The sequence below is a fragment of the Siphateles boraxobius genome, unplaced genomic scaffold, assembly GCF_051911475.1.
Source record: "Siphateles boraxobius isolate OS27281-9 unplaced genomic scaffold, OSU_SipBor_1 36, whole genome shotgun sequence".
NCBI lineage: Eukaryota > Metazoa > Chordata > Actinopteri > Cypriniformes > Leuciscidae > Siphateles > Siphateles boraxobius.
The window spans coordinates 20,631-37,604 of record NW_027508986.1 but is presented as its reverse complement, the minus strand read 5'-3'; the positions used below and the strand labels follow the sequence as shown (position 1 = coordinate 37,604).

At 37.7% G+C, this 16,974-nt stretch overlaps 1 protein-coding gene across 7 annotated transcripts in view; it reads left to right on the top strand.

Moving 5' to 3' along the window:
• cep170ba (centrosomal protein 170Ba) overlaps positions 1-16,872 on the top strand; it is a 44,591-nt gene extending 27,719 nt beyond the window's left edge. For 3 of the 7 annotated variants that reach the window (XM_077196796.1, XM_077196797.1, XM_077196798.1), the window contains exons 10-18: positions 2,486-2,606; positions 4,729-6,156; positions 9,202-9,334; positions 10,252-10,378; positions 12,932-13,036; positions 13,122-13,210; positions 13,297-13,390; positions 14,500-14,551; positions 16,239-16,872. In XM_077196796.1, the coding sequence (XP_077052911.1) occupies positions 2,486-2,606; positions 4,729-6,156; positions 9,202-9,334; positions 10,252-10,378; positions 12,932-13,036; positions 13,122-13,210; positions 13,297-13,390; positions 14,500-14,551; positions 16,239-16,420 (2,331 nt within the window). In that variant the 3' untranslated portion in view covers positions 16,421-16,872. Of the gene's footprint in view, positions 1-1,349; positions 1,521-2,485; positions 2,607-4,728; positions 6,157-9,099; positions 9,335-10,251; positions 10,379-12,931; positions 13,037-13,121; positions 13,211-13,296; positions 13,391-14,499; positions 14,552-16,238 lie in introns of all 7 variants that reach the window. The other 4 variants (XM_077196793.1, XM_077196794.1, XM_077196791.1 and 1 more) reach the window with 3 other exon arrangements.
• The last annotated feature ends 102 nt before the right edge of the window (positions 16,873-16,974 follow it).

Below are 16,974 nucleotides of genomic sequence, written 5' to 3'. Positions count from 1 at the left end.
AAAATGTTATAACTTCTCAGTAATGATTTCATGTAATTTAAGTGTTTAACTACATTAATCAGAATGGCATATTTAATCTAAATCTTTACAACAGAAGTAAAACAAAGTTTAAATCATTGTTTTATTTATTTAAACTGTTATTGTGAACATGAACTGTATTTATGATTAGGACTTATAATGAAGATTTACGGTTTTAGATGCATTATGATATGCGTCAGTTTCACTAAACAGCCAAACGCGCTCGCCTGCGCGGACATTTAAGAAGGGACGGATGTTTGCTTCATGTGATAGGCTTGGTTTGTGAAATTATATTTGTATTATCTTTCTGTATAATTTTCTTTAGATTTTCTGTCTAAAAGTGACCAAAAAGACATTTAACTTGAGCTCACCATCAGTGTCGCCAAACACATACTCTTCTAAAAGAGTGCGTACGCACGGTCAAGAGCATCCTTACGGTGCGCACTTATTTACGCCAAGTTTATTTTTTATAAATCCCGATATGTGCGTGGAAAAATGCGTACGCATATTTCTATGCCCATTTTGTGCGTACGCAACGTTTATACATCAGGCCCCTGGAATTTCATTTTACAGTATCTGTACGAACCCTGCCAAGCATCGATGTTTTACTCTAATAAGTGATACATTGACCATAATACATTTAGTTATGTCAAGATTGCACATTAGTCACACAGAAATAAAGTGGTATTTACTGGTATTTCATAAAAGAAAAAGGACAAATGTACTTATTTAGACACGTCTGTGTTTGTTTAGTCATGGGACAGTATGTTTACATCACATTTAGAAAGAACGATCATTTCTAAAACTTTTACAAAAATATGATAAACCTTTGTTTTGCCAGATAAGAAGATTATCCATGTATCATCTTTTTACTCTTTTAATTCATTTTATAACTGCATCATATGTCTCTTTTAATTCCTTAATTTTCCTTGCTTTTATCTTGTGATTATTTTAATTCATTTCTGTGTAAAGCACTTTGAATTGCCATAGTTTATGAAATGTGCTATATAAATAAACTTGCCTTGCCTATTAAATATAATAACTATATAGTTTATCGTGAATAAAATAAGATTTTGTTCATATCGCCCACCCCTACATCTAAATAGCTTCAAAAACCCCCAAACATAATCTGTAATTAGAAGCCATTGTTTCAGTTCTGTTATTCAGGTTATTTCTGCCACTTCCCTGGTATATTATCACATTTCAAGTGCCTTCCTGAATAATTCACCCAGTCAAGAGTTGAAGAGGTTCGGTCAGATGCTTATAAAACAGGCTATCCTGAACAGGCTTATAAAAGCCTTCATAATTCATGCATGCTTTATCATTAACAGGTGTTTGGTGTTGGCAACAACAGCCAAACCTCAGCAGCAGCAACAACATTTAAGCCTATAGTTGGTGACACTGAGGGTCACGATAGTCTTCTACTCAGGGAGAATAGCTTAGGCCTAAAACTGGGCCAATATCCGAAAGACCATAGTGACCCAGACAAGGGTCCTGTACAGGTAAACTCTCACCTGACTATAAACGTTAGCATGCTCACTCCGGATCATGGGCGTCAGTAGATATATCTGTCAATCACTGCAATCTACTTATTTTCCACTGTGGTTTTATTAGGATCTTTCTTGGGCATCTTCTCAAAGCTGTTTTTTTCTGCTTTCGGATGATTATGAATGGGTGATTTGGATCTTTATATGGTTGAGATATTTTCATTTGGTATATTTTGACATGTTTGAGTACCAGAATCGATATATTTAGTATGCCAGCATAATTGTAGTAGGTTTTATTTAAATTAAAGGAACTTGAATAAGTTTAATTATGTATATTCTTTATTCTAATGTATCTTTTTTTTTTTTGTAAAGTAATAATATAAATAAAATAAAGTTTTTTTAGCTTTTTTTTAACTAGTGAACGCTATGAAAGTTAGTTTTAACTATTTGCACAATATTAATTGAAATATTTACAAAGTTTATTCTTAATTTGGGACAGATCTAGAAGGATTATTTAATGCAAGTCAAATGTCACCTAAAAGTATATGATATGCAAGTCAAGTTTATTTATATAGCACATTTCATACACCGTGGTAATTCAAAGTGTTTTACTTAAAATAAGTTTAAAAAAAAGAGAGAGAAAGGTAAGAAATAAAAAATGTAATTAAAAATAAATTCTTCAATTAAATGTAGAATGTATAAAGAAAAAGAAAAATAAGATAATAAATATTTACTAGACAATGTTAATAGTGTAAGGGTTTTAATAGAGCAAATGTTGTAATTAAATATTGTGAAAATGTTTAAGCAGTTCAGGGCAGATCTACTAGAGTTATTTTATATTTAAGTCAAATGTGAAATGTGCAACAAACTTATTACAGATAAAGTGAAAATATCTCAACTTAAAAAAAAAAAGTGTTTCCACTTTAAAGCAACGTGATATAATAGAAGTTTTTTGTCTAATTAGCTGGTTTCCTCTACAGATGCAGTCGATGACGTCGACACCTGGAGGCACGCGCTGGGTTTCCCGCTGGGCCAGTCTGGCCGACACCTATTCAGACTCGGGTCCTGATATCCCAACACAGGCGGATCTTTCTACCGGAGGTATGGACATTTCTCTTGCTTTCTTCGCTTTTGTATTTTCTATAGGGCTGCGCGATATTAGAAAAAAAACTTGCATTGCAATATTTTGTTTTTCGGCCATATATATTGCGATGTAAAAACAATTTTCCCAGATGATTTGAATAGCTCTAATTGAAAATAATTGATCATTCTAGGATGATTAGGGTAATTTTGTAGGGCGGTGCATCTGCATGGAAAATAAACAAATTACAAGCATAGATAAATACAATAGAAGAATTGAAAGAAGCAGTGCTTTGTTTTTCAGGTAAATCTAACAGTACTCAGGTACAGAAATTGAATAATCAAATGTAAAATAACAGTCTTAACTGCATAAATGAAAGCTAACTAACTTATATAATTAATAAATTAATACAATTTATCTTTGTTAAAGCTACTGAAGTGATTTTCTCTCTCTTTTGTTGTTTGCTCACCATTGGTGACACAAACAGCGGCGGGTACATTAGGCTGCTGTCCCTTTAAGACAAATGCATGGATCTAATATAAATGAGACGCATCGTTTTCTTTCTCAATTGTTTACAACATGTATAACCGACTATGTTTACGAGGATACTCGTCAAGACGGGCCTTTTGACTTCACTTTGCGTGCACGTGTCCGTTAAAGCTCAAAAGAAAGAGAATTCGGTGTGCACAGCTCTGTACTGTGTGTGTGTGCAGGGTCCGAAATTAACTTTTTGGCTCACCTGCCACTGGGACTGGTAGATGAAAAAATCCACCAGCCAAGCATATTTTTTACCAGCCAAAATAATAAACAGCCTTTTTGTGTCACATATACATTAATTTATATAGGCTATATTTAAACATTTTTGGCATTATATTTCTGGTCTATTATTTTCCATTCTTACTTTTATTTACACACACATATTACACAATTTACACACATTAAAATAATATTTTTGTGGTGGTGCCTATAAAAATAGTTCTGTACAAATGAAATGTATTAATTGTATATTTAATAAAAAGTATGCAATAATAATATATTATAATTATTTCAAAAAAATATTTAGTTTTACTCTGCCTATTTTTTTACTCCATTTACTCTGACTGATCAGTAACTGAAGGACTGGAAATATCAGTTGTTTTTAACCCTTCATTAAAATGAATCGGTTCAAAGGAGTGAGTCATTAGTTCGCGAATTGGACGTGTCATTATGGGATATGTACGCGTTGTGTGATTATCCCGGCAGCTAGGACATCCCTCAAGATTTGTGTCAACACAGAAAACATTTAATCACTGGATAGGTTTTTTCGTTTATTTAAAGTGTGGTTTATGTCAGCTGAATGTGCGGAACGCTTCAGAGAAGATAAGGTATTTTAGCACAATTCACAGTTCACACCCAGCGGTAATTCAGGAAAAAAAATATCCGAATGCTCCACATGAAACTATGATCTTCCGACCTTTACCATCGTGTCGATTTATTTTGATGAATATGTGCCAGGGAGAGAGAGCAAGACAGCGATTAGGAGACGGTGAAGCCTTGTTTATACTTTCGCCTGGTTTCGAAGAGAAAGAGTGCGGGCGCGCGCCCAGGGCTCTCTCTCTCTCTCTCGCTGTCTCTCTCTCTCTCTCTCTCTCTGCTCGTTCTTCAGGTGCGCCATGTCACTTTCAATTCCCATCCCGCAAACACAACAACTCCGTGATGTCCGTAGCCATCATGCTAGATATTTTATAACATTACAAAATGCAATTGTAATAAACATTTTATTAAATTACTATTTTGGTATGAACATTCACCCGCCAGGGGGGCGGATAGCCTTTTGAGATTTACTCGCCAAACGGAAAATCTACCTGCATTTGGCGCTTGGCGGGTGTTAATTTCGGACCCTGTGTGTGTGTGCGTGTGTGTGCACAGAAAACGGCACGCGAGTCCACTTGTACTTGACACCTGACTTAAAAACACATGCAAATGATTCTTTCACTCTGTGTAAAACTTTGCAAATAATCCACAAGTCACATTAAAAACGATATATCGTGCAGCCATAATTTGCAAGCTTATTCCATTTTTCCAATTAATTATGTCTTTAAGCTGGTGAAAGGATCATCCACCAAGTTATGCTTAACCAAATTGCTAACTACTCGGAAACAGGTCACAGCAGCAGATCAAGACGAGTTCTGCCTCCGGTTCCTTTGAAGGAGAAGATCGAGAAGCCACTGCCCGCAATACGCATCCCACCTGACTCGTACCTGTCCGGTTTGGAGAAGAGTTCGCAAGTTCAGAGGCAACAGTGGGATCCACAGAAACTAAGAGTCCAAGATGATCTGGATCCAGACAGCTTGAGTGATGCCAGCAGGTCCGATGATGGATCGGTGGTCGAGCAAAGCAGGACGGCTCCTGACACAACTTACAAGACGTGGAACCAGTCTTCAAATACGCAACCCAATCAAGAAGAGACGAAAGATATGGATTCACCTGCCAAATTCTCCACCGCTACTTTAACGCGACAGCATGGGAGACTTACCAAGCCATCCAACGTTGATCACCCAAGCAAGGATGACTCTCTTGGTGCGGACAGTTCAGTGTCTATTGCCAGGCAAGAAAGTTATACTAAAGTCAGGGCTAGTGATGACATCCAGTTGTCCAGATTGCCTCAGATATCTAGTCAACCCTTAGGCACAGAAGCTTTTAAAGGTGTAAGCAATCAAGACACTCAGTCGTACCTCAAAGACACTGAGGATGTTTTAGCTTCTCTGGAAGCCAAGCTTCTGGGCCAGCAAGAAAACAACGGACGCTCCCATCAGGAGGACTCATTCTCGGAAGAATCGGACACTTCCAGTACAATCAGTGGCAAAAACGCTTTGGCTTCTATTCCTAAGAAGCTTGTTGGCCCCAGAGGACTTTTAAAAGGTACCGGACAGTATTCAAGAGAACCTAAGACTTCCGATGATCCATCGTCCGGGATAAAGGACAGTGATGGCAAGAGTTTTCAGCTCCGTCGTAATCTTAGTTCTCTCGACTTTGCGCCAGAACGTCAAAGTCCCACCGCAAGACGTGACGTCGTTTCCGACCAGGAATCGAATTCCCTACCTTACAAAAAGTACACTATTCCTCTTCAAAAGGAAGGTATGAGCAAATCCAAAGGTACAGTGCATCAAGCTCTGGCTCGTTCCAATAGCCTCTCCGCTCCGAGAGCCACGAGAGCTTCGATGCTACGCCGCTCCCGCTTGGGCGAAGCCTCCGACAACGAAGGCACCGAAACCGACCGAACGTCTCAGAACTCCGACGTCAATCCCTCGGGAAACATCCGAGGCGCTCAGGAAAGCAAGAAACTCTCTCGATTGGACATTTTAGCTTTGCCTAGGAAAAGGACGAGCTCTTTTAACACTACCAGTGACACGGAGTCTTCCGCGAGCCGGACGGGATTTTCGAACCGAAGCACGGAGTCGGGAAGCTCCGTGAGGAAAGCTTCAGTGCCGGATCACAAGGCTCTTCTAAGGAAGGTTACGAACACCATGATCAGGCAGCCGATTGTTCGCGGACGCTCCAGCAGCGCTAAATACGCCAGCAGCACTGCTAGTGAGTATCATGCTTCAGAATGGCTTCCGTGTTTGCTTATTTCATGGAGAGATTTGCCTAATCATTGGGCAATGCAAGGTAAACGTTATGAACCCTCTGGTGCTCTAAAATTTTACAAATGTTTCTTTTTCTTCATCGGAATGGTAAGAAACTTCGTAAAGGTTTTGGTACTTGCTATGTGAACACACACAAAATAATCATGGACATGATTCGAAAAGGTTAAATGGTACTGAATAAAATAGTCCAAAAAGCCAAACAAAATCTTACTGAAAGCTAATTTTTTGAGATGCCAGGCTCAAATTTTTGAGACAACTTGTTTAGATTTATGGCTTTTGATTTTTCTAACAGTTCTAGAGTGAAATGTGTTTTTGAAAAAAAAAAAATGTGCAAAAATACGATTTAAAATATTTACATACATTTTTCATTACAAAAAAAAAGTTAAAGAATTGTACGTTTATAAGTTCACTTAAAACTTTTTTTCACTTCAGCAATAATCTGACAAGTGTCGTCTATGAAAAGAGATTAAACTTAAGTCTGCTCTAAAGCAGTGGTTCCCAAACTTTTAACAGGCATGTACCCCCTGAGACGTTATAGATCTTCCGGACACCACCAATTGTTAATAGAATCATAAACATATGATACAAATCTCATCAAAAGTCAACATATGATACAAATGTGCTGAATATAATGATTTTAAACAGATATGCAACCAATCTCACACACAATAGGCCTACAACACATATCCAACATCTCATTAAAGCTGTCCATCCACATCACCAGTTTAATCAATGTGAGGGATGTGCCTGGATGTGCTTACATAATGCAGTGATGTTAGGCCGAATTGGGGACAGTTTTCAGTCTTAGATCATTTTCCACAAACAGTCTGTACCTATACTTGGTCTTAAGGCAGACCAAAGCTGAGAATCCCGTCTCGCATAAATACGTTGGCATCATAAATAAATGGCATTAACATTAAAAAAATCATCAACATAAATAAATATCATCAACGTCTTAATCGCTCGGTTTGCCAGGTCCGAACTTGAAATATAAATTCTCAGAAAATGCATTTAATACTGAAACGTCTGTTTATATATCCACACTCCCTTAATAAAGCTCCAGACATTAGAAAAATATCAGTCTACACATGCGTTTTATATTTAATATGAGGGAAATACACAAGACATGACACAAAAAATCTTTAACTTTTAGGTGGCAAAATATGTTTTAGTAATTCTATGAACTACACTGCGCAAAACAAAAGTAATACTACCCACCGGATGAGGGTCGGCCTCCACAGAACATAAAATATTATTTTTATTTAATTTGAGTTCGCATTTATGAGGGAAAAAACAATGTTACGGACGTGACAGTTCTTCGTTACGGACATGACCCCTCTGAAAGCTACTTCAGAAAGCACATAGCCTTTAAAGTAAATTTCGTTTTTTATTAATTGTATCTTTATTTTAATTAATGTTTCATCAACCAATTGCCTGGATTTAATAAATAAGAAGTAAATATATTGTAGAAAATAGATCATCATGACATGGAGTCGCCAGCGCGTGAACTGGACTCTCGTCTTATTAATTAACCGAAACTCAGCGTATAATGTACTTCACAGACTTGAGAAATATATAGAAAGCTTGATGTCTACTTTTAAACAGAACATTTAAAAACGAAAAACAGACTGCTCTCTGCTTATGTAATCCGTATGAAATCTGCATTTCTCTCTGGCGCGTTACTGTGAAGATTGCGAGTCAGCATCGTCAAATTCATCTTGAAGCCGACACACTGAAAAACCTTGTTTATTAATAAACAATTAATCTCTCCTTGCTATATTTTACATATTCATAATCATTACTTTTGCCGGTTCTTTGTGGCGGCTTTAAGATACTTTCTTGGGAGCGCCACCCTTGTTACATGAAGGCGTCACCACTGCATCAGCACCGAAAACATGATTTATTTTTTTTAAATCTAAAATAAAAAATCATGATACGAACCGAATTGTAGGTTTGGTCTATCGTTACAGCCTTAACTAGTGATGGGGACGAGACCGCCAATGCCGAGTCCGAGTCAAGACCGAGTCTTTGAAGGTACAAGTCCGAGACGAGTCCGAGAAAGCAGAAATCAAGCGCAAACCAGTACAGAAGTAATCAATACATTATCGGGGAGGGTCATGCCTTTTTTCACAATCATTTTGGAGGGTCATAGAAAAAATTATTGCTGGCGAAGGTAGGGTCAAGTCTTTTTTGACAACAGATCTCAAAACTCCTCCGGTAGCCCCTTAAATAAAAAACAAACAGTCCCTTAGATCTTTTTTCGCATACCCCCTGAAATCATTTGACAACCGTGGCTCTAAAGCATTCAAGATTTAAGACCGTTTAAATTGGAAATTTAATTTTCAGGTCTATGCTCAGAAAGTGAATAAATGAATTATAAATACAGCGTTAATATAATTTAGTACCATACAATCCTTGGCTGTGTATCCATTTATCAGAGTCATGAGCTTCCAAACAAAACAAAAGTACAAGACTTTTCTGATGTGAAAATGTTTCACTTTTCTCTGATTGACTCTTCCAACGATCATTGACTTGATTTGTGCGCATTTGTTTGTATCGCACAATTGGGCTAATGACCGTCTTTAACTAACAAGTCTCCAATACTACTAATTTTTAAATTTGGAGACAACTAGATTACCATACTAAAAACTTAACCGGTATATTGTGAAATCAAGGTAATTTGTTGTCATTTTTTTTTCCTGATGGGATTAACAATCTAGAGTCCATTTGGGCAGTTGGACCCCATTGACAAATGGGAAGTGGTTGTTGGTTTTTCGGGTGTCTTATTCTGTCTTTTTCTACGTCTGCTTTTTTATTTTGGTGTCTATCCCATCCTCTGATGACTTGGTGTACCAAACGCTCCCCATTCCCAATTCCCTGGGCCAAGGCTCCAGGAGGCGTCAGAAGGGTTCAGACTACGCCTCCACCTCGGAGGATGAGTACGAGTCTAACCTTAGCACCCCTAAACACAAACGCTCCCATCATTCAGGGGCCCAGCAGAACGCCAGTCTCCATCCAGCAGGTCCGGTGCGAGCCGTACCCCGCTCCAGAGACTCCGAGGGGGAAGGACACGAGAGTGACGCCTTCCAGAACTGGACATCTCATAGTGCCGAGATTGCCAGGTGAGGATGGATTGTACATATAGGGCCCTATGATTTCTGTGGGAAATGCAGATGAAATCACATACTCACGTCATAAAAATTTAATTTGACAAATTTTGGATTGGCTTTTGACTTGCTTAGTTGGGGATATTTCATTTAATATTCAACAATATCATTGATCTGCCTCCATTGACAACATTATATGAGAACTGAGCTGGACGATGACATCACGGTTTTCTCCAGAGTGGGTTATTTATATATAAATAAACTAGATTAATAACTTTTTTACAGCAAAAATGAACCATAACTGAAGATGATTAGGACTGTGACGCTATTTTCTTCTGGAAACAAATGTTGTTGCATTATTTATCTCTGTAAAGCTGCTTTGAAAACAATCTGTATTGTAAAAAGCGATAAATAAATAAAGGTGACTTGAAAAAAACACTTAAGTTTTAAGCCCTGATATACTTCAAGCGAAATCAGAGAATGAAGGGTAGTAGGGTAAACGCCGGAATATCTTCAATTCACAATCATTCTGTTTTAATAATAGTTGGAGAATGTTTAAGCCACATTTTGATTGACTTTATCTCATGTTCAGTTTTCAGAGCTGCTATGCTGAGCTTGAATGTGTTTTGGTTTGGTTTTCTCCCTGACTTAGACATGCATTGACTGTACCCAGTGTAGATATCGTTGATTACAATGGGAATCATCATAGGTGTAGACCTAGGTAAATTCTTCATGCATTCCAGTTGTATTTGTCAGTAAATAAGTTGCATAATTGCACACGTACATATTTGAAAAATGACTTCAAATTATGCATCAATTCCAACACAAAAAAAGTCTTATTACTTGTACTGCATTGCCACCAACTTTAATTATTTGTTTTGATATGTAATTGTAAATTACAAAATGTAATTTGAATGCATGTTCTTTGCTAGATTGAGTCAAGACCTGGCCAAAGATTTGGCTATTCTGGCCCAAGAGATTCATGATGTTGCTGGAGATCCAGAAGCACAGAGTGTTTCTACAGACAAGATGGGACCCGCCATATCTGCCCACGAGGAGGTACTGTTCCTGCAATTATCTGATCAATATAATGAAATATTATTATGATTTATAATAGCTGTTTTCTATGTGAATATATATATAGTAAAGTGTAATTTATATCCTGAGATCAAAGCTGAATTTTCAGCATCATTACTCCAGTCTTCAGTGTCACATGATCCTTCAGACATCAGTATAATATGATGATTTGATGCTCAAGAAATAGTCATAAATGTTATTAATGTTGAACGTGCTGCTTCATATTTCTGTGAAAACCATTATAAATGTTATTTTTCAGAAATCTTTGATGGATTGGAAGTTCAAAAGACCAGCATTAATTTTGAAATGCAGGTGAAACTCGAAAAAAACTAGAATATCGTGCAAAAGTTTTGATGATTATTGCTTACAGCTTATGAAAACCCCAAATTCAATTTTTTGGGGCTGATCACCGATCTCCGATTACTGGAAGCTGTATCGCCCGATATCGATCACAGATTATAGCATTATTTATTAAACTATATTTAACAACAGTGTACATTAAGTATTACCATTAAGAGAAGACAATGTATCATGAATTGACAACCGTGTATTTATTTGCAAGCAACATGTCCAGAACTTTGGGAACAGCTTAGGGCTTGACGAATACAACTTTCCTGTAGAATATAAAATAAAATAAAGATAAAAGACAGGACATCAGAGTCTTTAAATTTAGCTTTAGTTTTTAAACTAAAAACTGCAAAAAAAAAGGCTATAGCCAAAATATTGTTTTGAGTCAGTCAGCCATCAGTTTTTCTAATACACTGAAAGGACCACAGGTAGTAAAGTGCACAGCAAAAAAAAAACTAACAACTTCCATATCTGTATCTATCTATAACTTACCTTTTTTCTGGGATGCTCAGTCAGATTTTGTGGGCATTTAGAGAGGGAGAGCGAGGTAGAGAAAGAGAGAGGGGGGATAGAAATGGTTAGATTCATATCTCTCCAAAGCTTACTTCTTAAGCATACAATTTTTTTTTTGCAAGAACCCTTGCAAAATTATTTTAAATAGATTAAGAAAGCCACCACTACTGGTCACATCTATGGTTCGATTGATTTGTTTAGATCCAGTGAAGTCGTGTCCCACAACTTGAGGCACGGATGTACCCAATACAAATCAATAAAACATCTCCAGTTAACTAGCAGAGCATTCATTTAGTTCGCTATTAAAGGTGCAATGTGTAAAAATTGAGTATCTATTAACAGAAATGCAATATGACATCCATAACTATGTGTTCAGTGGTGTATAAAGAACTTGCTTAATAAACCGTAATGTTTTATTACCTTAGAATGAGACATTTATATCTCCATAACCGCGGGCGCCCCCTTCTATGAAGGTCGACATATTGTGACGTCATGTTTCTAGCGTAGCCGACAGCGAACAAACAGCGCTACAGAGCGCGTTTCGTCACTACCTTGAAAGAGAAGCCGCAGAAAGCTAGAAGCTAGCCATAAACACCGTGAGTAGTGACTTTTCCCTTGACAGTGGTGTAAAATATGTAGTTGGATTGTTTCATGTAACTTAATTCTTCTCCCTCGCTGTGTTATGGCTTTGCTATGTGGGGATAAATGTGCTGGTTACGTTCGTGAGACAGCTGATTAGTACTCTTGTCATTGACCGTAAAACAGTATGTCACAGGAATCACCAACCCGTCGATCGCAAAGAGTTTTCAAAATCAGAGAAAAAAGCCTATTGTGTGTAGTAAATGGTGTCTCGGGGATGCGGAGGCGCGCGCGCTGTACAATCATGTTATTTTTGCCGCGCGCACCTTTGGGCTCATGCGGACGCGTCGAGTTTAAACAAGGCTTTACGCTTTAACCAGCTCATCCACAGTAACAGCTCATATTTAGCCAGCTAAACTTTTACTACCCTGTTAGAAAAGATATATAGTTGCATAGTTTCATGTGGTTTTTCTTCTTTCACTTATGAAGGCCTGTTATTCTTTATCTGGTGTTTTATCCACATCACTACTAGGGGTGTTGAAATGAATCGTTTCTACGATGCATCGCGATGCAGCCGAGGACGATTCGGTATCGGTTCAGTAATAGATCATAACCGATTGTAATGTTCTGACGCTTTTCTGATGTCATTTATCGCATACGTGCTTTGTCGCGGTAGCATACACTTAAAGTAGTTGGAGCATTTTGAATTACTCGCACTCGCCTCCTCTGCCAAAGCCTACATCTGGGCACATTTCAGCTTTTATGAACAACCATATAAGCACGACCTGGAGAACACACGCGCTGTGTGTAAATCGTGTCACGCACAAATAAAATATGCAGGAGGTAATGCCACTAACTTGATAAACCACGTCAGCCGTTTTCACCGCGAGCTGGTAACGCCTGCAGAGTTGGACTGCTTGTGTTTATTGGCAAAATTGTATACATGTGAAGTAAAATTGGAAATTGAGGATGCAGTGCATCGTGATATCGAATTGAACTGAATCGATGACATGATTATCGTAATCGAACCGAACCGTGAGACCAGTGTAGGTTCACACCCCTCATCACTGCGCTTTTTTTTTCGTGCTCTTTCAGTTGCGGCACCAGATTCCCGAAGCCAGTGTGAGTGTCCCGAAAGAGTCTCCGGTTGCAGCGCCGGTGTTCGATGAGTCTGAGGGCCCGAGTGCGAGGCAAGACGAGGTATCCGTGCTTCTCTTCAGTGACGGCTCGGGCTTGTTCACTAACTCCTGTAGTTGAGCTGTAAACCTCGTTCTTCTCCTGTCAGGTTACGCTGAATCATGTGATGCTGAATCCAGTGTCTCAACTGTCTCTGGCCATCCGTGAGAACACTGAACAACTGACCGAGAAAATCAAGTCAGAGTTGTTTGCTTTTCATGTCGTTTTTATATTTTTTGTAGCTATTTAAAGGCTTATCTTTTCATTTTCACACATTTTTTCAGGGTTTTGTTTCATAATAAGATGGATGTTTTGAGTGAAATGGAGGCGAAAATCAATGCGGTTGATGATTCTCCAGCACTGAAAACATCAAACAAGGCGAGTCTCTTTTTGCCTTTCCATGAGTAAATGTTACGAAGTACAGTCTGAACTTCACTGAAACAATTGTAACGTTGTAATGAACTAATAAATAAAAACCTTTTCATGTTTTGTTTTTTTAATTCAGGGAGTATATTACACCTGGGAAGCGGTAAATTATGTTAATATGAGTGTTATTTTATGGTATATTGATATACGTTTATAGGTTTTATTAATAATGTGTTTATTTTTGTTTTCCTTTTAATTGTTAAATTGTAGTAATTTTGCTCTCTGTTTTTATTGGGGTTTTTAAATAAAAAATCTGTCCATATAGTTTTTAGGAAAAAAAAAAAATGTCAGCATTAATTTTGTTATTTTAGTACTTCAAGTTTAACTAAACAATAATGAGAAGCTGCCTTGACAACTGCCTGAAATAAAATCATTTTTAAATAATGATTTTATATATATAATTATATATATATATATTATGTTTATTTTTTATTTGTAAATAATTTAATAGACAATTTTTATGTCTATATAGTTTTTATAATAAAAAAATGTTTCACCCTTAGCTTTATAGTACTTCAAGTTTAACTAAACAAATGAGAATACCTTAAAACAGGTTTTTATATAAAGAAATGATAGTTATATATTTTTTCTATTACTTATACTGTCATAAAATATATATATATATATATACACACACATTTTATTAAATTAATTTTAAAAAATTTAATTTTTTCTGTCTTTCAAGTAATGAAAAATGATTTTTTTTATTAACAATAATGAATCTGGCTTATAAGTGTTTGGTTTCATTTTACAATAAGGTCACATTTGTTTACTTTAGTTATTAATTAATTAACTAACAATGAGAAATATATATTTGCAGCATTTATTAACCTTTGTAAGTGTTATAAAAATGTTCATGTTAGTTCACAGTGCAGATATGACATTTGTTCTTAATGTATTAGTAAATGTTTAGATTATCATTAATAAATGCTGTAGATGTATTGTTCATGTAAACTAATGAAACCTTATTGTAAAGTTTGTAATGCTGAATAGTTTTTTGCAACAAATGTGTCATTGCTCTTGAATCATTTTGTCTTTTTATCTCCTTGCTCGTCTTGTAGGAAATTGCATCAATTCTCAAAGAGCTGAGTAGAGTTCAGAAACAGCTGGAAGGTCAGTCGATGCGCTTTCTTTTCCTTGCCAATGTCAGGTCACCTTCATTTATACTGCGCTTTTAACAATATGGACTGTTTCAAAGCAGCTTTACACTGATAATAGGAGATTACAGTATCAGAGATTGTTTTGGCTTTAGGCCGTGTGTCCATCAAAGCGTTTTTTCACGCAGCTGGCGTAAAATTCCAATTGTTTTCAATGGGAGCGCCGCGTTTTTTAAACGCTATGAGCGTAGCGAGACGCTGAGTGTGTCTTTAAGGCCATATGTCCACCCGGCTGAAAACGCTAGACGCTCTGCTGAAAACGCCTAGCTGTGGGCGCTTGAGAGCGTTTTGGGAGCACTGTGTTTTTTCAGTTGAGATGATTCGTTGCTATGATACAGAATATCCACAGCACAGTTTACTTGTAACTGATTTCGTAGAAAATTTGTTTCATACTAAAAGTTTATTTTTCATCCATTTTGTTCGGTTAGCTCTGCTGGTTGATGTCGTTGTACAGAAAGAATGTTGTGACTGTTGGTCAGCGTGGTATTAGCCCCGCCCCTCCTCCACTGTGATTGGACGGCTGTATAAAAAGTGACAGTGATGAGCGCTGCGTTTTACTCAGTTGAACATTTTTCAACTCTCGGCGACCAGTAAAAAATGCCGGGTGCTCAGCGCTTCAGCGTTAAATACACGCTCAGCGCCTCGTTACGCTCATGGCGTTTAAAAAACGCGGGCTCCCAATGAAAACAATTGGAATTTTACGCCAGCTGCGTGAAAAAACACATTTTGGTGGACACACGGCCTAACGTTGAAGCGCTGAGCGCCCGGCGGTTTTTACTGGTCGCCAAGAGTTGAGAAATGTTCAACTTTGGGTAAAACGCTGCGCTCATCACTGTGACTTTTTACCCATCCGTCCAATCACAGTGGAGGAGGGGCGGGGCTAATACCACGCTGACCAACAGTCACAACATTCTTTCTGTACAACGACATCAACCAGCAGAGCTAACCGAACAAAATGGATCAAAAGAATAAATTTTTTGTATGAAACAAATTATCCACGAAATCAGTTACAAGTAAACTGTGCTGCGGATATTCTGTATCATAGCAACGAACGGTCACAACTGAAAAAACGCAGTGCTCCCAAAACGCTCTCAAGTGCTCACAGCAAGGCGTTTTCAGCAGAGCGTCCAGCGTCTTCAGCCGGCTAAAAACTTCCTTACAGCAGCTCTAGAATAAAGTTATTGTCCAGATAAAGTTAGTTTTGATTGATTCACTTCTGTTGTAAAGATCATTAGTTATTAACTTAACCGCATGGCTAACATGACAGCGTTTTTAACTGGAAACAGAAAACTTTTAATGTGTTCTGGCCGTTTATCTGCACAACAACAGTGTTTGGTGCTCGAGAACGCAAACTTTGAAACCGGTTCCAAGGTGCAAGAATCTGTGAGATCGCAGACGCCGTACACATGCGTATTACGTGTTTAGACTATGCGTGTGTGAATATATATGTGTGCAGGCGTGTAGTCTTTCTTTACAAAGTGACATCAACAAATGACTTGTCTGGCCTTAAAAATTCATAATACAAAATTTTTTGTTGCTTCTGTGTATCCATGCAAACTGGAATCATTTCGTTTATGAAACGTTCTACATTACTCCTGAAATGAGCTTCAGACGGAGAGCTAACTCGCTCGTGTCTCCTCCAGTCATCAACACCATCATAGATCCGCGAGGAAACCCGGATCTCAGTAGGACGTTTTCTTCGGCTGGCGTTCGCAGTTCCAGAGCCTCGTCCCGGGACTCCAGGTCGTCACATCGAGGAGGAGGACCGACCCCGAACGCCCGACGCACGTTCAGAAGCTCAGACCGGGAAGGGTCATTGGTATGACCATCTGTGTGTGTGTGTGTGTGTATCATCACTCCGCACTTTGCTAATGATTTCAACACAAGTCTAAAACTATGTAGGTTGTTTAGAGTCAAACACGTCTAGACCGATCGCTGGTTTGGCACAAGCTCCTCATGAAAATCTCAGGCATTTGAGAGGATATGATACGTTTAACATATATTTGCACATTTATATTTGTTCCAAACCAATTTCAACAGCTTGTGGCGTTCAAAATGCAATGATTGAGAAACTGCACAGATTTTGGCATTACATGTAATAACTGTAAATACACAATGTTAATGATTTTTTGTGTGTGTGTGATCTTGGTCACTTTTTTTGGATGGTTCTTATGGAGATATAAGGATAACAAGTAATTTACATGATTATTTAAATCTTTTAGTCCCTGTCGGACAGGGTATTTGTATGTTAAAGATCATTAAAGAATTCAAATGGAACTGTTTTGTTCTTTTGTCATTATTTCCATGGATGTTTTGTTTCTGTCCGATATCACAATGAGCTCATGATGTTGATCTACATTAATCTAAGATGAGTGTAAA